The sequence below is a fragment of the Bubalus kerabau genome, chromosome 6 (genome assembly GCF_029407905.1).
Source record: "Bubalus kerabau isolate K-KA32 ecotype Philippines breed swamp buffalo chromosome 6, PCC_UOA_SB_1v2, whole genome shotgun sequence".
NCBI classification, from domain to species: domain Eukaryota; kingdom Metazoa; phylum Chordata; class Mammalia; order Artiodactyla; family Bovidae; genus Bubalus; species Bubalus kerabau.
Genome location: NC_073629.1, coordinates 101,265,861 through 101,286,986, shown reverse-complemented (window position 1 = coordinate 101,286,986; position 21,126 = coordinate 101,265,861). Strand labels below are relative to the sequence as shown.

General features: G+C 39.6%; 1 protein-coding gene across 6 annotated transcripts in view; it reads right to left on the bottom strand.

Moving 5' to 3' along the window:
• TESK2 (testis associated actin remodelling kinase 2) overlaps positions 1-21,126 on the bottom strand; it is a 139,697-nt gene that overhangs the window by 102,618 nt on the left and 15,953 nt on the right. For 5 of the 6 annotated variants that reach the window (XM_055586049.1, XM_055586052.1, XM_055586051.1 and 2 more), the window contains exon 2: positions 4,438-4,749. In XM_055586049.1, the coding sequence (XP_055442024.1) occupies positions 4,438-4,704 (267 nt within the window). In that variant the 5' untranslated portion in view covers positions 4,705-4,749. Of the gene's footprint in view, positions 1-4,437; positions 4,750-5,480; positions 5,579-21,126 lie in introns of all 6 variants that reach the window. The other variant, XM_055586048.1, reaches the window with a different exon arrangement.

Genomic DNA, 21,126 nt, shown 5'->3' with positions numbered 1-21,126 from the left:
ACACTCCCCCCTAAAAAAACTAGCACAAAAAGGCACAGAAATAAAAACACGAGAGAAAAATTAAGAGACATGAAAGATAACATGAGACAATCGTAATGGGACCTTAAGAGGCCAAAGAAAAGAGCAGAATTTTAAAAGATAAAATGTCCAAGAATTTTCTAGAATTTAAGACACATGAGTTCTTAAAATGAAGGAGTAAACCACATTCTAAGCAGAATAAATAAAAATAAATCAGCTCCGAGACCAATATAATCAAAACTGAACAAAGAAGAAAAAATAATTCTAAAAAGAAAGAAAAGGCTGATTAACTAAAAAGGGTAACAACCAAACTAACAACTAACTTAGCAACAGCAAACACGGATTTGATCCCTAGTCCAGGAAGATTCTACATGCTGCGGAGCAACTAACTAAAAAAAGAAGAAAAAAGGGAAGAATAATTTTAATGTGCTGAAGAAAATACTGTCCTAAATTCTATACTCATTAAATTATCGTTTAAGAGTTTATTCAGTGTAAAGACAGAAGTAATAACAATAAATATAAACAGATTATAATTTCTCTGTCTCTTTATGGGCAAATTTAATTTTGGATCAAAAAAATTAAATATAAAACTATTTCATAGGACACACATAAAAAATGTACCATCACAGACAGAATAAAAATAGAGATAGAAAAAGACATACTGGGAAAATAATAACCAAAACAACAGATAAATGCATACAGTGAGGAAGAAGGTACATAATATTGATATCAGATAAAGTAGAAATCAAGGCTAACAGCATAAAGTGGGACAAAAATAGAAAACTAGCATTTATAAAATATACAATCTATCTATAGTATACAATCTAATAATAAACATGAATTTCTATTAATATATACTTCACAAAATGGACTATAAACAAAATAACCACACTGACAGAAACACAAGGAGAATCTATAAACACATTAGAAAATATTAATAGACTTTTTTCAAAGAAATATATTAGACTATAATAAATAAGGTCATATAACATTTGAATAACAATACAAAAGCTTAATCTAATAGAGGTACACAGAACTTTATGCAATCAAACAAAACAGAAAATCATATTTGTTTCAAATATATTTGTGGCATTCAAAAAAATCTGACCTTGTACTATATCAAAACAAAATCTAAATTATAGTCCAAAAAAAAAAAAATATTCCAGAGGCTTCCTTGATGGTCCAGTGGTTAAGAATCTGCCTTGTTGGACATCCCTGGTGGTTCAGTGGTTAAGAATTCGCCTTGCACATGGGCACATGGGTTCGATCCCTGGTCCAGGAAGATTCCACATGACACAGGGCAGGTAGGCCCTTGTGCCACAACTAATGAGCCTGAGCTCCAGACCTTGCAAGCTTCCACTACTGAGCCCACCTGCTCTAGAGTCCCTGAGCCGAAACAAGAGAAGCCACTGCAAAGAGAAGCCCGCACACTGCAACTAGAGAAAGCCTGCCTGCAGCAATGAAGACCCTACACAGCCAAAAATAAATAAACAAACAACTTGTTTAAAAAAAAAAAAAGAATGTGCCTTGCAATGCAGGGGACTCAGGTGCAATCCCTGGTCTCAGAACTAAGATTCCACATGCGGAGGATCAACTAAGCCCCTGTAGACCACAACCAATGAGCTCTTGTGGCACAACTCAAGAGTCCCTGCCTGCACTGCAATGAAAGATCCTGAGTAATCCAATTAAGACCCAACACAGGACTTCCCTGGTGGTGCAGTGGATAAGAATCTGCCTGCCAATGCAGGAAACATGGGTTTGATCCCTAGTCCAGCAAGATTCTACATGCTGCAGAGCAACTAAGCCCGTGCACCACAACTACTGAGCCCACGAGCCCTCCTAGGGACTTCAAGCCACAACTACTGAAGGCTGTGTGCGTAGAGCCTGAGCTCCACAACAAGAAAGAGAAGCCTGTGCACCACAACAAGTAGCCCCTGCTGGTCGTAACTAGAAAAAGCCCACAGGCAGCAACGGAGCCAGAGCAACCAAAAAAAATACATGAAATAATTAAAAAGAAAGAGCCAACACAGCCAAATAAATAAATATTTTAAAAAATAAATTATACTCCAAAGACAGACTTCATATAAGCCATTTTCTGTGATCATGATGCACTAAAATTAAAAATTAAATATCAATTACCCAAAAGAAAATTCACCATGTAGACATTTTAAAATTTCATTTAAATAATTCTCATATCAAAATGAAATCAAACCAAACTACATTCAGAAGTGATGAGACCACACTGAAAACCTGTGATATGGCCAAGTCTAGAGGAAACTTTAAAGCTTAAGTGTATATACGAGAAAATAATAAACACTGGGAAAAACTGAGATAAGAATAAAATTCAAAAAGCTACAAAAAGAACAAACATCACTAGATCTAATAAGAAAGTAAACAAAAGAAAGTAATACAGATAGAAGTAGAAAATAGTGAACCATAACACAAACAGAAGATAATCAGCAGAATCAAAGGTAATAATCTGACTGCCAGGTTCCGCCCAGGGTGGAGTTATCAACAGGTGTGGAAACAGAGACAAACTTCCCTGGGACAGGTACAAGGGCAAAGGCAGGACCAATGAGACTTCATAGCTATCCCCACAGGTCCCAGAATCCTATATTTCTTAAGCCTTCAGTTTATCAATAAACGATACCTCTTTTTTTTCCCCCCGTTTTTGGCCACATCATGTGGCTTATGGTATCTTAGTTCCCCAACCAGAGGTTGAACCCAGACCTTGGTAGTGAAAGCACCGAGTCCTAACCATTGGATCTCCAGGGAATTCCCAACTAGCTCAATTTTTTTTTTTAAAGCAAATCCTTTGAGAAGAAACCTAAAATAAATTTGTGTTGTTTTATTTTTAAAATAGAAGACACAAATAAACCATATTAGAGGAAGGAAGCAGATATTGATATGGTACAAATTACACTAATTACACTTAGGTTTGTTTGCAAACAGAAGACCAAATATTAAAAGTCTTAAGATTTTTTTCTCACAAAGAGACTCTAGGAGATAGTACAGAACCAGGCAGCTCTCTTCCATGTAGGCATGGAAGATGCAGGCTCTGTCTTGTTGCTCTGCCACAGATGGCCTCCATTTGTAGGGTCACACTATGATCAAAATGTACAACAGCAAATATGAAGGAAAAACGGATATAAGAAGTGGCAAAGGAAGATTTCCAAAAGCTCCCATATGACAATTCTGCTCACACCTTATTGGACAGAACTACTCATATAGTTCGGAGAAGGCAATGGCACCCCACTCCAGTACTCTTGCCTGGAAAATCCCATGGACGGAGGAGCCTGGTAGGCTGTAGTCCATGGGGTCGCTAAGAGTCGGGAATGACTGAGCGACTTCACTTTCACTTTTCACTTTCATGCATTGGAGAAGGAAATGGCAACCCACTCCAGTTTCTTGCCTGGAGAATCCCAGGGACGGGGAAGCCTGGTGGGCTGCCGTCTCTGGGGTCGCACAGAGTCGGACACGACTGAAGCGACTTAGCAGCAGCAGCACTCATATAGTTAAACCTAGCTATAAGGAAAGCTAGGAAACGGCATCAGTGTGTCCAACTAAAAGATCTATTAATATGGAAGAAGAAAATACAGCTATTGTGGAAACAAAAAACCTGTGCCACATCAATTACATACAGTATTTATGCCCACAAATCTGAAAATTTAAGTAAGAGTAATTATATCCTAAGAAAATAAAATTAACAAAAGTTACTTAAGAAAGGAAAGATCCCACACAATGTGAAGCAATTAAGCGTGCTCTCCTCAACTAATGAACCAACATGCTCTGGAGCCCACACGACACAACTAGAGAGTCTATGCACCTCAAAGAAAGATCCTGAATGAAGCAACTAAGACCCAATGCAGCCAAATAAATATTGAATGGAAAAAAAAATTTTTTTTTTGGCCATGCCACAGGGCTGGTGAGTTCTCAGTTCCCCAACCACAGATAAAACACAGGCCCAGCGGTGACAGCACCGAGTCCTAACCACTGGATGACAAGGGAATTCCAGGCACAAAAGGACAAATATTATAATTCCATTATATGAGGTTCCTAGGATAGACATATTCATAGAGACATAAAGTAGAACAGATATTAACATGGGCTAAAGGTACTAGAGGGAGTTTTTTTTTTAATGCATACAAAGTTTCCATTTTGGATGATGAAAAATTCTGGAGTAGTGGAAGAGGCTCCTATGTTATTTTAATTTTTGATCAGTATGGATTATTTTTATAGTTAAAATAAATAAAATATCTTGCAAGTTAATAAATCGCTCAAGAGGAGTTTACAATACTACTCAAGATCCACAGCGTCCTGACAAGGCAAAGCCTACATCCTAATGAAACACAGCTGTGAACTCTGCAGTAAAACTGACCCTCAACAAGACGATATGAGAAAAACTGTTGCATCACTCACCTTGAACACTTCAGAGAAGAAGCCAGACCCTATTTTTTCACAGGTGAAGTCATCTAAACGTGTCAGTCTGGAAAAGGCACTTATAAGAGCTCGATATGAGGAGGGCCAAATTCTTCCCACTTGGGTCATGTTCCCATCCCCTCCACCACCTCCTTCAAAATCCTCAAGACGCTCCACACGTGGAGGAAATCCTGCAATTGAATTCCGTTTGCTCCGATCCATAGTCTTCAATAATCTCTTTTTTCTTCTTTTAAGAATGAATTCCATACATAATAAGTTTTTGTTGAGTTTTACTTCTCTTCTGGCTCGACACTAAACAAGAGATCAAAATAATATTTCATTAAAACCATTAATAAAAATTAAACACATGCTTACAGTAAACTATTAATGAAAAAGTATTGCCTCTCTTATATTCTAGTTACTGATTTTCAGATCTAAAAAACACTTTATGCCTTTACCTTCAAAAAACAATGATATAGCCATGATTTACTGAGCACCTACTATCTAGGAAACAGTATGAGAGCTGTACATATGTTATGTCATTTGATTCTCAAGTAACCCATGATACAAAGATTATAGTGCTTATTTTGCAGAGAGGTCAAATAATCATACAGTCACTAATAAATGACAGAGATAAAACTAAAATGCCAAACTGTCTGATTCAAAAACTTGTACTCCTGCCAATGCCCTTCACAGTCTCACATAATTTTCTCTTCATTTGAAAAAGTCAAGTGCAAATATATAAAACAAGGATGACAAATATTTTACATTTTAAAATTATATAATTTTAAAAGAAAAAAACTATATCCAAAGGCAATTTAAAAAGCCATTCTTGATTAAATAACCCAGTCTAGCAGAAATGACCACAGAAGGCTCTACCATTCTGGTACCTGACAAAGAATAAAAAAAAAAGCCCACTTTTTGTTTTAGTCTGTCTCTACTACTTTTTCCCACAAGAATCAATTATATTTAGGTTTAATTAATCCATTTTGAGTTTAGTTTTGTGTTTGGTGTTAAAGAATGTTCTAATTTAATTTTCTTACATGTAGCTGTCCAGCTTTCCCAGCACTTATAAAACTCTTAGGAAAATATAGGCAGAACACTTGACATAAATTACAGAATTACTTTTTTGATCGGTCTCCTAGAATAATGGAAATAAACAAATGGGACCAAGTTAAATTCAAAAGCTTTTAAACAGCAAAGGACACCATAAAAAAAAAAAAAAAGAAAGAAAACAACCTATAAAATGGGAGAAAATATTTGCCAACAATGCAATGACTAAGTGATTAATCCCCAAAATTTACAACAGCTCATGCAGCTCAATTAAAAAAAAAAAAATTGGGCAGAAGATCTAGACAGACATTTCTCCAAAGACATACAGATGGCCAAAAAGTACATGAAAAGATGCTCAACATTGCTACTTACTAGAGAAATGCAAATCAAAGCTACATGATATCAGGCTTCCCTGGTGGCTCAATGGTAAAGAATCTGCCTGCCAAAGCAGGAGACATGGGTTTGAACCCTGATCCAGGAAGATCCCATATGCTGTGGAGCAACTTAAAGCTGTTCGCTACAACTTCTGAGCCTGTGTTCTGGAGTCTGGGAGCCGCAACTGCTGAGTCCACGCGCTGCAACTAATGAAGCCCAAGTGCCCTAGAACCCATGTTCCACAACACGTGAAGCCACTGCAATGAGAAGCCCTGGCACCGCAACTAGAGAGTAGACCCTGCCTGCTGCAACTAGAGGAAACCTGTGCAGCAACAAAGACCCAGCACAGTCAGAAATAAACAAATTTTAAAATATATATATATATATATATCACCTCATACCAGTCAGACAAATACTGGAGAGGGTGTAGAAAGAAGGGAACTCTCCTGTACTGTTGGTGGAAATGGTACAGTTGCTATACAGAACAGTATGGAGGTTCCTGAAGAAACTAAAAATACAGCTACCAAATGATCCAACAATTCCATTCCTGGGATTTTTCTCGAACCTGAGAAAACCATGGTTCGAAAGGATACATGTATTCTAATGTTCATTTAAGTGCCATTTACAATAGCCAAGACATTGAAGCAACCTAAATATCCACTGACAGATGAATGGATAAAGATGTGGTACATATATACAATAGAATATTACTCAGCAACTAAAAAGAATGAAATAGTTAGGACCAACCTAGACAGCATATTAAAAAGCAGAGACACTACTTTGCCAACAAAGGTCCATCTAGTCAAGGCTATGGTTTTTCCAGTGGTCATGTATGGATGTGAGAGTTGGACTATAAAGAAAGCTGAGCGCCGAAGAATTGATGCTTTTGAACTGTGGTGTTGGAGAAGACTCTTGAGAGTCCCTTGGACTGCAAGGAGACCCAACCAGTCCATTCTAAAGGAGATCAGTCCTGGGTGTTCGCTGGAAGGACTGATGTTGAAGCTGAAACTCCAATAATTTGGCCACCTGATGCGAAGAGCTGACTCATTGGAAAAGACCCTGATGCTGGGAAAAATTGAGGGCAGGAGGAGAAGGGGACAACAGAGGATGAGATGGTTGGATGGCATCATCGACTCAATGGACATGGGTTTGGGTGAACTCCAGGAGTTGGTGATGGACAGGGAGGCCTGGCGTGCTGCAGTTCATGGGGTCACAAAGAGTCAGATACGACTGAGCAACTGAACTGAACTGAACTGAGTCCCATTTGCAGCAAATGGATGCACCTGGAGATATCACGCAAACTGAAGTAAGCCAGACAGAGAAAGACAAATATGATATCACTTATATGTGGAATCTAAAAAAAAAGAGAGAAAGATACAAATGAACTTATTTATAAAACAGAAATAGACCCACAGACATAGAAAACGAATTTATGATTACCAAAGGGGAAAGGTGGGAAGGGATAAATTAGGAGCTTGGGATTAACAGATATACACTGCTATATATAAAACAGATAATCAATAAGGGCCTACTGTATAGCACAGGGAACTATATTTAACACTTTTTAATAACATATAAGGGGAAAGATTCCAAAACAGAATAGAGATATATACATGTATAATGGAATCACTGTGCTGTATTCCTGAAACTAACACAATACTGTAAATCAGCTGCTGCTAAGTCACTTCAGTCATGTCTGACTCTGACCCCATAGCTGGCAGCCCACCAGGCTCCCCCGTCCCTGGGATCCTCCAGGCAAGAATACTGGAGTGGGATGCCATTTCCTTCTCCAATGCATGAAAGTGAAAAGTGAAAGTGAACTCACTCAGTCATGTCCGACTTCTAGCGACCCCATGGACTGCAGCCTACCAGGCTCCCCTGTCCATGGGATTTGCCAGGCAAGAGTACTGGAGTGGGTTGCCATTGCCTTCTCTGTAAGTCAGCTATACATCAATAAATTTTTTAAAGGAAAAAAAAGATATATATACCCCAATGTTCATTGCAGCACTATTTACAATAGCCAAGACATGGAAGCAATCTAAGGCCTTCAACAGATCAATGGATAAAGATCATGTGGTATAATGTGCAATTTTAAAAAAGGGTATAAAGGAACTTATTTACAAAACAGAAACAGAGTCATAAATATAGAAAACAAACTTATGGTTACTAGAGGGGAGAGGGTGAGAGGGAAAATTGGGAGATGTGGATTGATATATGCACACTACTATATATAAAATAGGGAACTAATAAGGACCTCCTGTATAGCATAAGGGACTCTACTCAATACTCTGTAATATGGGAAAAGAATCTAAAAAAAGAGTGAATATATGTATATGGATAACTGATTCACTTTGTTGTACAGCAGAAACTAATACAACATTATAAACCAACTATACTCCAATAAAAAAAAAAAGATGTGGGGTATGTGTGTGTGATACACACATACAATGGAATATTACTCAGCCATAAAAATTGAAGTAATGTCATTTTTAGCAACATGGATGGAGCTAGAGATAATCATGTTAAGTGATGCAAGTCAGAGAAAGACAAATACATGATGTCACATAGGTGGAATCTAAAAAAAAAATGATATAAATGAAATTACTTTCAAAATAGAAATACACTCACAGACATAGAAAACAAACTTACAGTACCAAAGGGGATGGAAGGGGCAGGGTAAATTAGGAGTTTGGCATTAGCAGATACACACTTCAGTTCAGTTCAGTTCAGTCCAGTCGCTCAGTCGTGTCCAACTCTGTGCGAACCCACGAACCTCAGCACGCCAGGCCTCCCTGTCCATCACCAACTCCCAAAGTCCACCCAAACCCATGTCCATTGGGGTCGGTGATGCCATCCAACCATCTTATCCTCTGTCGTCCCCTTCTCCTCCTGCCCTCAATCTTTCCCAGCATCAAGGTCTTTTCAAATGAGTCAGCTCTTTGCATCAGGTGGCCAAAGTATTGGAGTTTCAGCTTCGACATCATATAAAATAGATAAACAATAAGGACTACTGTATAGCACAGGGAACTATATTCAATATCTTGTAGTAACCTATAATGGAAAAGAATAGACATACATATATATGTAAAACTGGATCACTTTGCTTTACACCTAAAAGCAATACAACATTTTAAGTTAACTAAGCTTCAATTAAAAGAAATAGTTTAAAAAATAAAATAGGCTAAAAAAGCAATACTGAGTGGAAGTGGAAAGAAGCAAGCTGTAGTTCACAGTATCATTAAAACTGAACTGAAAACAATTTTTAAGAAGTTACCCAAAAAATTATAGGACTATCCCTATAGAATGATACCATTTTCATTTTTTAAATGTATTTTTAAAACATACAAGGGGGCTTCCCGGTGGCTCAGTAGCCACCTGCAAACACGGGAGATGCAGATTCAATCCCTAGTCCAGAAGGATCCCACCTGCCACAGAGCAGCTGGGCCTGGGCCAACTGTTGAGCCCATGCTCTGGAGCCTGGGAGCCACAGCTGATGAGCCCGCTGGCAGCATCTACTAAGGCCCACACCCCTGGAGCCCCTGCTTTGCAGCAAGAGAGGCCACCACAGTGAGAAGCCCACAAACGGAAACCAGAAAGTGGCCCCCACTTGCAGCAATTAGACAAAGGCCCGGGTTGCAGCAAAGACCCAGCACAGTCAAAAGCAAACAAATTAAAAAGATAAATAAAAATTATTAGATTAAGCCTGAATGACTCAACTACTGAGCCGGTGAGCCACAACTAGAGAGCCCACACACTCCAGAGTTCTCACACCACAGCTAGAGAGAAGCCAGCACGCCACAACCAAGACCTGATACGGCCAAAATAATTAATTAATTTTTAAATACATAGAAAATAACATATTTATAGAGAGGCAGGATTGATTAAAGATACACACTTGCTTCATTTGGGAGTTGACTGCCACAGACCTCAGAAGAAAATACATCTTGCTCTTGCAGAGATCAACATAGTTCAGTAATGCCCAAGCTTCTTTTTCAGAGAGGTGAACCTCAGCTTAGAGGAAGGGCCAAGGAGGCTTCCACACTGAAGGTGACATGGAGAAGAGGTAGTAATCACATGGGAGCCAGCTCAGGGAACAAATGGAGCGCATGGCCACCTGCTGCTTCCCTGTGCCCTGCCAGGAGAGCGCTGTGAAGCAGAGGCATCCAGGTTCCCAAGCGGGCACCAGCAACACCTCTAAAGCAGACTCGGAGGCCTCCCTGCTGGCGGGGACCTGAGGAACCTGAGGATGAGGTTCCAAAAGTAGTCCCTGCAGAGGCTAAGAGTCTAATCAGGAATAAAAGTAGACAAGCGGGGCGGGAGGTGGGAAACGGGGCTTGGTGTATGTGTGTTCAGTCCTGTCTGATTCTTTGCAACCCCATGAACTGTAGCTCACCAGGCTCCTCTGTCCATGGAATTTTCCAGGCAAAAATACTGGAGTGGGTTGCCATTTCCTTCTGCAAAGGAATACATGATTAAAGGTATAGCCTCCAGACAAATCTGGCTTCAAATCCTCAATCTGTAGCTTGCAGCTATATGAACCCAGCCAAGTTATTTTAAAACCTCTACATTATTTACAAAATGGAAATAAACTAGTACCTGCATTATACGGACTTCTCCAGTGGCTCAGACGGTAAACAATCTGTCTGCAGTGCAAAAGACCCGGTTTGATCCCTGGGTCAGAAAAATCCTCTGGAGAAGCGAATGGCTACCCACTCCAGTATTCTCTCCTGGAGAATCCAATGGACAGAGGAGCCTGGTGGGCTAGGCCATGGGGTTGCAAAGTCTAACATGACTGAGCAACTAACACTTTCACTTTATACTTCCTGTAACATTTTATATGTATTAATTCATTACAGTCACCATAAGGTTATTGGTTAAATGAACAGTGTCTGGCAAGTAGTAAGCATTCAAGCCCATTGGTTACTATAATTATTATTTTGTTGCTGTTGAGCCAATCAGTCCAGCCAATCAGTCCGACTTTTTATAACCCCATGGACTACAGCATGCCAGGCTTCCCTCTCCTTCACCATCTCCTGGAGCTTGCTCAAACTCATGTCCATTGAGTCGGTGATGACATCCAACCATCTCGTCCGCTTTCATCCCCTTCTCCTCCTGCCTTCAATCTTTCCCAGCATCAGGGTCTTTTCTAATAAGTCAGTTCTTCCAATCAAGTGGCCCAAGTATTGGAGCTTTAGCATCCGTCCTTCCAGTGAATATTCAGGACTGATTTCCTTTAGCATGGACTGGTTTGATCTCTTTGAAGCCCAGGGGACTCTCAAGAGCCTTCTCCAACAACACAGTTCAAAAACAACAATTCTTTGGCACTCAGCCTTCTTAATTGTCCAACTCCCACATCCACACATGACTACTGGAAAAACCATAGCTTTGACTAGATGGACTACTGTCAGCAAAGTAACACCTCTGCTTCTTAATATGCTGTCTGGGTTGGTCATAGCTTTTCTTCCAAGGAGCAAGCGTCTTTTTATTTCATGGCTGCAGTCACCATCTGCAGTGATTTTGGAGCCCAAGAAAATAAAGTCTTTCATTGTTTCCATTGTTTCCCCATCTATATGCCATGAAGTGATGAGACTGGATGCCATGATCTTCATTTTCTGAATGTTGAGCTTTAAGCCAACTTTTTCACTCTCCTCTTTCACTTTCAAGAGGCTTTTTAGTTCCTCTTCACTTTCTGCCATAAGGGTAGTGTCATCTGCATATCTGAAGTTATTGATATTTCTCCCAGCGGTCTTGATTCCAGCTGTGCTTCACCCAGCCCAGCATTCTGCATGATGTACTCTGCATATAAGTTAAATAAACAGGGTAATAATACACAGCCTTGAAGCACTCCTCTCCCAATTTTGAACCAGTCTGTTGTTTCATATTATGTTCTAACTGTCGCTTCTTGACCTGCATACAGATTTCTCAGGAAGCAGGTAAGGTGGTCTGGTGTTCCAGAAAATTCTCTTTCAGAATTTTCCACAGTGATCCACACAGTCAAAGGCTTTGGTGTAGTCAATGAGGCAGAAGTAGATGTTTTTCTGGAACTCTCTTGCTTTTTCTATGATCCAACAGATGTTGACAATTTGGTTTCTGCTTCCTCTTTTTCTAATCCAGCTTGTATATCTAAAAGTTCTCAGTTCACAGACTACTGAAGCCTAGTTTGGAGGATTTTGAGCATGATCTTGCTAGCATGTGAAATGAGTGCAACTGTGCAGTAGTTTGAACATTCTTTGGCAGTGACCTTCTTTAGGACTGGAATGAAAACACTTTTTACAATCCTGCGGCCACTGCTGAGTTTTCCAAATTTGCTGGCATATTGAGTGCAGCACTTTCACAGCATCATCTTTTAGCATTTGAAATAGCTCAACTGGAATTCCATCACCTTCACTAGCTTTGTTCACAGTGATGCTTCCTAAGGTCCCTTTGACTTCACATTCCAGGATGCCTGGCTCTAGGTAAGGGACCATACCATCCATCATAGTTATCCAGGTCATTAAGATATTTTTTTGTATAGTTCTTCTTTAAAGGTACATATTTATAGTAAATGTCTAAAAGCAAGAAGTAGAAAGCCAGTCACTAAATTCATTGTAGTAGTTGCCTTGGTGGCAAAGAAGAAAAATGAAATAAGGAAGGAAAAAAAGGAGACTTGTATTATATCAATAATGTTTTGTTCACTTTTATTAAAATACCAAAACAAATATGATATGTTTGCTAATTTGATTATTTTTTCACTAACTTGCTGTTATTGTTGTTCAGTCGCTAAGTCGTGTCTGACTCTTTGCAACCTCCCATAGATTGCAGCACTCAAGGCTTCCTTGTCCTTCACTATCTCCCGGAGTTTGCTTAAACTCATATCCATTGAGTCAGTTCAGTTCAGTTGCTCAGTCGTGTCCGACTCTTTGGGACCCTAAGGACTGCAGCATGCCAAGCTTCCCTGTCCATCACCAACTCCCGGAGCTTGCTCAATCATGTCCATGGAGTCAGTGATGCCATCCAACTATCTGATCCTCTGTCATCCCCTTCTCTTCCTGCCTTCAATCTTTCCCGGCATCAGAGTCTTTTCTAATGAGTCAGTTCTTCACATCAGGTAGCCAAAGTATTGGAGCTTTCAACTTCAGCATCAGTCCTTCCAATGAATATTAAGGGTTGATTTCCTTTAGGATTGACTGGTTTGATCTCTTTTCTGTCCAAAGGACCCTCAAGAGTCTTCGCCAGCACAATTCAAAAGCATCAATTCTCTGGCGCTTAGCCTTCTTTATGGTCCATCTCTCACATCTGTACATGGAAAAAAACATAGCTTTGACTATATGCACCTTTGTTGGCACAGTGATGTCTCTGCTTTTTAATACACTAAGTTTGTCACAGCTTTCCTTTCAAAGAGCAAGTGTCTTTTAATTTCATGGCTACCGTCACCATCCTTAGTGATTTTAGAGCCCAAGAAAATAAAGTCACTGCTTCCCACTTTTCCCTCTTCTATTTGCCATGATCTGATGGGATTGGCTGCTATGATATTAGTTTTTTTAATGTTGAGCTTTAAGCCAGCTTTTTCACTCTCCTCTTTCACCCTCATCAAGAGGCTCTTTAGTTTCATTTTCTGCCATTAGAGTGGTTATCACCTGCATATCTGAGGTTGTTGATATTTCTCCTGGCAGTCTTGATTCCAGCTTGTGACTCATCCAGCCTGGCATTTCACATGATGAACTCTACATATAAGTTAAAAGAGCAGGGTGACAATATACAGGCTTGTCGTACTCCTTTCCGAATTTTCTACCAGTCCATTGTCCCGTGTCCAGTTCTAACTGTTGCTTCCTGACCTGCATACATGTTTCTCAGCAGACAGGTAAGATAATCTGATATTCTCATCTCTTTAACAATTTTCCAGTTTTCACTAACTAATATTTGTTAATACTGGGTGATAGTATATTGTACTTTTTATTATATTTAACTTTTCTAATAAAAAAAGAATTTTAAGTTTGTTTGTTTGTTTTTTGCCAATACAACAGCTATGCAGTATGCTCAGGCCAAAAAAACTGACAACAATTTGGCAAATAAATAGCATCCCAATGTCCAAGCCAAGTCTTACGATTCTCAAACTTTTATTCTGCAACAGTTCAACTGTAGTTCTTGGTCCAAGGAGCATTTATATTTTAAGCTAAAAACTCAGAGGCACTGGGAGAATTTTTGGATAGCTTTCCTTATTCAAATCCACAAACTCAAAATATAAAAACACTCATGAAAAACACTGATATTTAGTTGTAGAGCCCTTATTATATGCTAAAGCAATACTAATTACTAGACAGTTGAGGGAGGTGAGTGGGAAAAGGTACAGTCCCCTTATGGGAGTAAGAACTTTATTAATCCATTTTGGAGAAGTGCTGAGCATGGGAAAACCTCCAAACCATGCCTTCTGGTCCCCTGGCCAACATACTAAATGACCATATTTTAAATGAAACCAACCAAGTTACAAATAGCTTTCAATTTAATCTGATAAATTTTAATTTAGCCATAAAAGGCAGCAAAGGTGTGTATGAACAGACTCTAAAACCATATGCTTTTTTTTTTTAATCTGAAAATGACTAATTTTAAAATGAGACAATACATTCTTTGAAATGTGTGAGATTTTATGCTATTTTCAGACTCTGGATTATTTCTCTTGGTGTCATTTATGGAATATTACCTTTTGATGTTAATGGTGCCCTTTAAAGTACACATTTTGGGTAGAACAGAAAAAAACAACTACAGTTACTCTTGCTATCGAGGCTACTTGATTCAAGAGACGGCACACTGAAGATCAAGAATAATGAATTTTTAGCTTGAAAAAACTTGAAATTCCTAAATGGAAGCTGATGATACTGTGAGCTGCTTCATTAAATATATCCGAGCGAGAGTCCCAGTGGTTCTCCATTAAGGGCATGTGAAAATTTAGGGGGAAGGAGGCTCTTCTCAGGGAGGAGCTATTGTCACAATGGCGGGGGTGTGGGGTGGGCACTTCTGGCATTTTAGTGGGCAGGGCCAGGGAAGCTAAATGTCCTACAATGCACACAACAGTCCTGCACAACAAAGAATTGTCTTGCCCTAAATGCCAATAGTGCCCCTGTTAAGAAGCACTGTGTGAGAAAAGCTTAATCAGTTTTGTTCTTAAACTAGGAAACAGCCTTCAGCACTCTTTCAAAAATGCCAAAATCATGTGCTTACAAGGACACAAAGAATTTTTTAGTGTGTTCTCAACTTCAATACTTACAAACTGGGAAGTTCAGAACTTTTTCCCTTTCCCATGAACAGGTTTGTCTTTTCAAAGGCTAATTTTCACTTATCTTGGGATTGATTTCTTTTTCACAAAGAAAGTACAATTAAAAGCTTTTATTGGAGAAACTAATTGGAAAAGCTGTCAATAAAAAAGTCCGTGAACTAAATATCCTATAAGATACATTTTATCTTTTCAAAGTAGGAATTCCACAAATCATTTTCCAGAGAATTAAGAAACTTTCTTAGGACTCCCAAGTAGACCATACACTCATCCACAATGCTTCTGGAAATAATAACCACAATCACCATTTACCATAGGTCATGGATTCTACCAAGTGTTTTTGCATTCGCTATCTCTAAGCTTTATGACTCTTGAGAGTCCCTTGGACTGCAAGGAGATCGAACCAGTCCATCCTAAGGGAAATCAGTTCTGAATATTCACTGGAAGGACTGATGCTCAAGCTGAAACTCCAATACTTTGGGCCACCTGATGCAAAGAACTGACTCATTGGAAAAGACCCTGATGCTGGGAAAGATTGAGGGCAGGAAAAGGGGATGACAGAGGATGAGATGGTTGTATGGCATCACCAACTCAATGGACATGAGTTTGAGTAAGCTCCGGGAGTTGGTGATGGACAGGGAAGCCTGCCGTGCTGCAGTCCATGGGGTCGCAAAAAGTCAGACACGACTGAGCAACTGAACTGAGCTGAAGCTTTATGACAACTCTGCAAGATAGGTATTATCATCTCCATTTTAAAAAGAAAGAAATTACAACACTGAGAAATTAAATTCAAATAAATGTGGCTCAGCTGGTAAAAGATCTGCCTGCAAGAGATGGCCTGCAACGCAGGAGACCTGGGTCCCATCCCTGAGTCAGGAAGATCCCTTGCAGAAGAAAATGGCAACCCACTCCAGTATTCTTGCCTGGGAAATCCCACGGACAGAAGAACTCGCTTGGCTATTGTCCATGGGGTCACAAGAGTCAGACACAACTTGGCGACTACACCACCACCACCAGTCACAGACTGTATTCAAATTCAGAGTTCTAATACCAAACACTTCCACTACAGCATGTCTCCTCCAGAAAAATAGCTAAATTTCTGTGAAAAATTGTTCATTAGCTAGGTACAAAGCTACTATTATTCTCCACCCAAACTTAACAGAGACTAAAGAATATACAGACAAGAGCTCCACTAGCCTCTGGAGCAAAAGCCTTCAGTCATTTAACCACATTCCATAGGCATAAAAATTAGCATTGGCTTAAGCAGACTATTTAAAGAACAGAGGCCAAGCTGACAGGAAAGATATGCAAACTCCCAATCAGTCCTTCTTTTCCATTCTAAAGTACAGTGTTAGTTGTTTCTTACCCTTTCATTCCACAGAAATGAAGCAGATCAAACTTCACAACAACGCAGATGCAAATAAAATCCTGTAACACACTGAACAGCTATCAACCATCAGGTAATTGGATATGGCCAAGTGTCAGCCAGCAACCATAATCTTCAACATCCATCCAAAAATGGAATCGTGTGCACACAGTTGGTAATGAAGTTCCACAAAGTGAGTAAAAAAAGATTTCTGAGACTTTTATACCCTGGATATAAAAAGCAGAAAAAGAATACAAACATAATGTCCTGCTATCCTAATTATACTTTGTTTTCTATCATCATAAAAATTCCCTAACTAATTCAAAATAAATGAAGGATTCATCATGAGTAAGATGGAGCCCAGAAAACTGGCCATTTTCCAGAGCTGGAAAACTGATAAGTACATTAGCTGTATATCAAGACCAACCACATGGCAAATCTATATCACAGGTCTACTCAGCTGCTATCCTTTCTATGGACCAACATAGCAAATACAGACACATTTCAGGATGACTGCCTAATTAAAAATAAAAGCAATACTGCTGAACTTGCCATCCTGCTGTGAAATAATGAGTTGCAGTTTCCATTCAAACCAAAAGCAATCTAACATAAAAACTGGCATCCCCTATTTAATTAGTCATGAGTATACACAATGGCATATATTACTGCCAGACAGATCAAAAAGCCAGTTCTTAAAACTGTATTGTCTCTTTTGGATAAGCATATTATATGCTGTTATAACTACAATCCACCAGGCCCTAGGTCATGACATAAAACAGAAACTTAGGTTGAAAGTTGTAAAGACATTTAGAGGTTAGTCCAATCTTTCCAATATTCACTGGAAGGACTGATGCTGAAGCTGAAACTCCAGTACTTTGGCCACCTGATGAGAAGAACTGACTCATTTGAAAAGACTCTGATGCTGGGAAAGAGTGAAGGCAGGAGAAGAAGGGTCGACAGAGGATGAGATAGTTGGATGGCATCACTGACTCGATGGACATGAGTTTGAGCAAGCTCCGGGAGTTGGTGAAGGACAGGGAAGCCTGGCATGCTGCAGTCCATGGGGTCGCAGAGTCGGACGCAACTGAGCGACTGAACTGAACTGAGTCCAATCTTTCAGCCAATTCAACAATCCCCTCTATTAAAAAAATCAAATGTTGGATCCCCACTAGGTACAGGGCATTACGGTATGTGCTATAATATTTACAGAGCATTTACTATAATCCAGATATTCTTCCAAGTGCTTTATATTTAATATCCATATCAGTCCTATAAAACAGATAACTACAGTTGATCCTTGAACAGTGGTGGGGGTTAACTCTGACCCTCAATGCAGTTAAACATATATATATATATATATATATATATATATATATATATATGGTCCCCAAGTTCCTTTGCATCCAACCAGTCTCAGATCATGTGTACCATAGTATTTACTATTGAAAAAAATATGCATGTAAGTGGACCTGTGCAGCTCAAATTCATATTGTTCAAGGGTCAACTGTATTAGTATCCCTTTCTATGAATGTGGAAACAAAGACATGACATGAAGGAATTACTTAACCTGCCCAAGTTCTTAGAGCCAAGACGTGGTAGAGCCAGAAATTCAAATCCAGAGCCTATGTCATTAATCACTATACTATTATGTCTCTGCGAAGACATAGAAAATTGAATAAAACATGACTCCACCCCTCCAGGAACTTAGTCTCCCAGGAAAACACATGTAAATCAATAAGTACAATATAGCATACTAATTGTTAGTAACAGGTTAGAAGTAAGGAGGGCTTAATACTTAATACTTAATACTTGAGGGCGAAGAAGTAGGAAAGGAAATATGTGATTTAAAAAAGGGGAACAAGGACTTTCCTGGTGGTCCACTGGTTAAAAATCTGCCTGCCAATGCAGGAGACACAGGTTCATCCCTGATCCAAGAAGATTCTACATGCCACAGGGCAACTAAGCCTGTGTGCCACAACTACTGAGCCTGTGCTCTAGAGCCCACGTGCTGCAACCACTGAAGCCTGTGTCGTAGCTCATGCTCTGCAACACGAGAAGCCACTGCAATGGGAAGCCCATGCATTGCAACTAAAGAGTAGCCGCAACTCGCTGCAACTAGGGAAAGCTCATGCACAGCAACAAAGTCCCAGAGAAGCCATAAATAAACCAATTTTTTTTTTTTTAAAGATGAACAGAATAGGAATTCCCTGGAGATCCACTGTAGCCCGGGTTCAATCCCTGGTTGGGGAACTAAAATCCCTCAAGCTATATGGTACAGCCAAAAAAATGTTTTAATAAAAATCATAGATAAAATGAAATTAAAAGATAAACAAAAAACCCAAAGCAATCTACAGATTTAATGCAACTCCTACCAAATTACCAATGACATTTTTCACAGAACTAGAATAATCCTAAAATTTACAGGGATCCTCAAAAGAGCCAGAACAGTCAAAGCAATCCTGAGGAAAAAGAACAAAGCAGGAGGCATAACCCTCCCAGGCTTCAGACAATGCTGCAAAGCTACAGTAATCAAAACAGTAAGGTACTGGCACAAAGTCAGACCTATGATTAGTGGAACAGAATAGACAGCCCAGAAATAAACCCACACACTTTCAGGTAATTAATCAACAAAGGAGGCAAGAATATACAATGGACAAAAGATAGTCTCTTCAGCAACTGATGTTAGGAAAGTTGGTCATCCACATATAAATCAATGAAGTTAGAACACTCTGTCACACCATGCACAAAAATAAACTCAAAATGGTATAAAGACTTAAATATAAGACTACTACTACTAAGTCGCTTCAGTCGTGTCCAACTCTGTGAAACCCCATGGACTGCAGCCTACCAGGCTCCTCCATCCATGGGATATTCCAGGCAAGAGTACTGGAGTGGGGTGCCATTGCCTTCTCCCATTACCATCATTACTTTCATGTAAACAATAGAAAAGTGTTATAAATGCTCTTCTGTATTTAAAAGCTTGCAAATCTAATCTTTTCTTTGTTGTTGGTGGTGGTGGTGGTTTAGTCACCAAGTCGTGTCCGACTCTTGCAATCCCATGGACTGTAGCCTGTCAGGCTCCTCTGTCCATGGGATTCTCCAGGCAAGAATACTGGAGTGGGTTGCCATTTCCTTCTCCAAAATATAAGACATGACACCATCAAATTTTTAGAAGAGAACATAGGCAAAACATTCTCTGACATAAATCATACCAATGTTCTTAGATCAGTCTCCCAAGCTAATAGAAATAAAAGCAAAGTAAACAAATGGGACCTAATCAAACTTATAAGCTTTTGCACAGCAAAAGGAAGTCATAAACAAAACAGAAACACAACCTACGAACTGAGAGAAAATATTTGCAAACAATGCAACCAATAAGGGCTTAATTTCCAAAATATACAAACATCTCATATAACTCAATAACAGAAAAACAAACAACTCAATAAGAAAATGGGCAGGGAACTTCCCTGGTGGTCCAGTGGTTAAGATTCTATGCTTCCTTTTCAGGGGCATGGGTTCAGTCCCTGGTCAGGAAGATCACACATGCCCCATACCACCAACACCACCTCGCCAAAAAAAAGAAAATGGGCAGAAGATTTAAACAAACATTTCTCTGAAGAAGACATATAGAATGCCAACAAGCATATGAAAAGATGCTCAACATTACTAATGATCAGAGAAATGCAAATCAAAACTACAGTGAGGTACCATTTCATGCAGGTCAGAATGGCCATCATCAAAAAGTCTATAAATAGGGACTTCCCTGGTAGTCCAATGATTAAGACCCTGAGCTTCCAATGCAGGGGGCACTGATTCAATCCTTGTCAGGGTCACTAAGATCTGGCATGCCATGCAACATAGTCAAAAAACAGTCTGCAAACAACAAATGCTATAGAGGTTGTGGCGGAGAAGGCAATGGCAACCCACTCCAGTGCTCTTGCCTGGAAACTCCCATGGATGGAGGAGCCTGGTAGGCTGCAGTCCATGGGGTCATGAAGAGTCAGACATGACTGAGCAATTTCACTTTCACTTTTCACTTTCATGCATTGGAGAAGGAAATGGCAACCCACTCCAGCGTTCTTGCCTGGAGAATCCCAGGGACGAAGGAGCCTGGTGGGCTGCCGTCTGTGGGGTCACACAGAGTCGGACACGACTGAAGTGACTTAGCAGCAGCAGCAGCATAGAGGTTGTGGAGATAGGGAACCCTCCCACACTGAATGTGGGAATACAAACTGATACAACCACTATGGAGAACAGTATAGAGGTTCCTTAAAAAATTAAAAATAGAATTACCCAATGATCCTGCCATCTCACTCCTGGGCATATATCCAGAGAAAACTATAATTCAAAAAGATACATGCACCTCAATGTTCACAGCAGCACTATTTACAATAACCAAGACAATGGAAGCAACCTGAAAATGTTAATTAACTTAGCACCTACTGATATTCCAAAGAGTTTCCCCAAGTAGAAAAATGAGTCAGTGGTGACCATTTACTGAGCTGCTACTATGTTCCAAAGCCCAGTCTCTTTCCTGCTTCCTTAGCTAAGATTAGATAAGAGGTCAAGGGACCATAGGAGAAGGCAATGGCAACCCACTCCAGTACTCTTGCCTGGAAAATCCCATGGACAGAGGACCCTGGTAGGC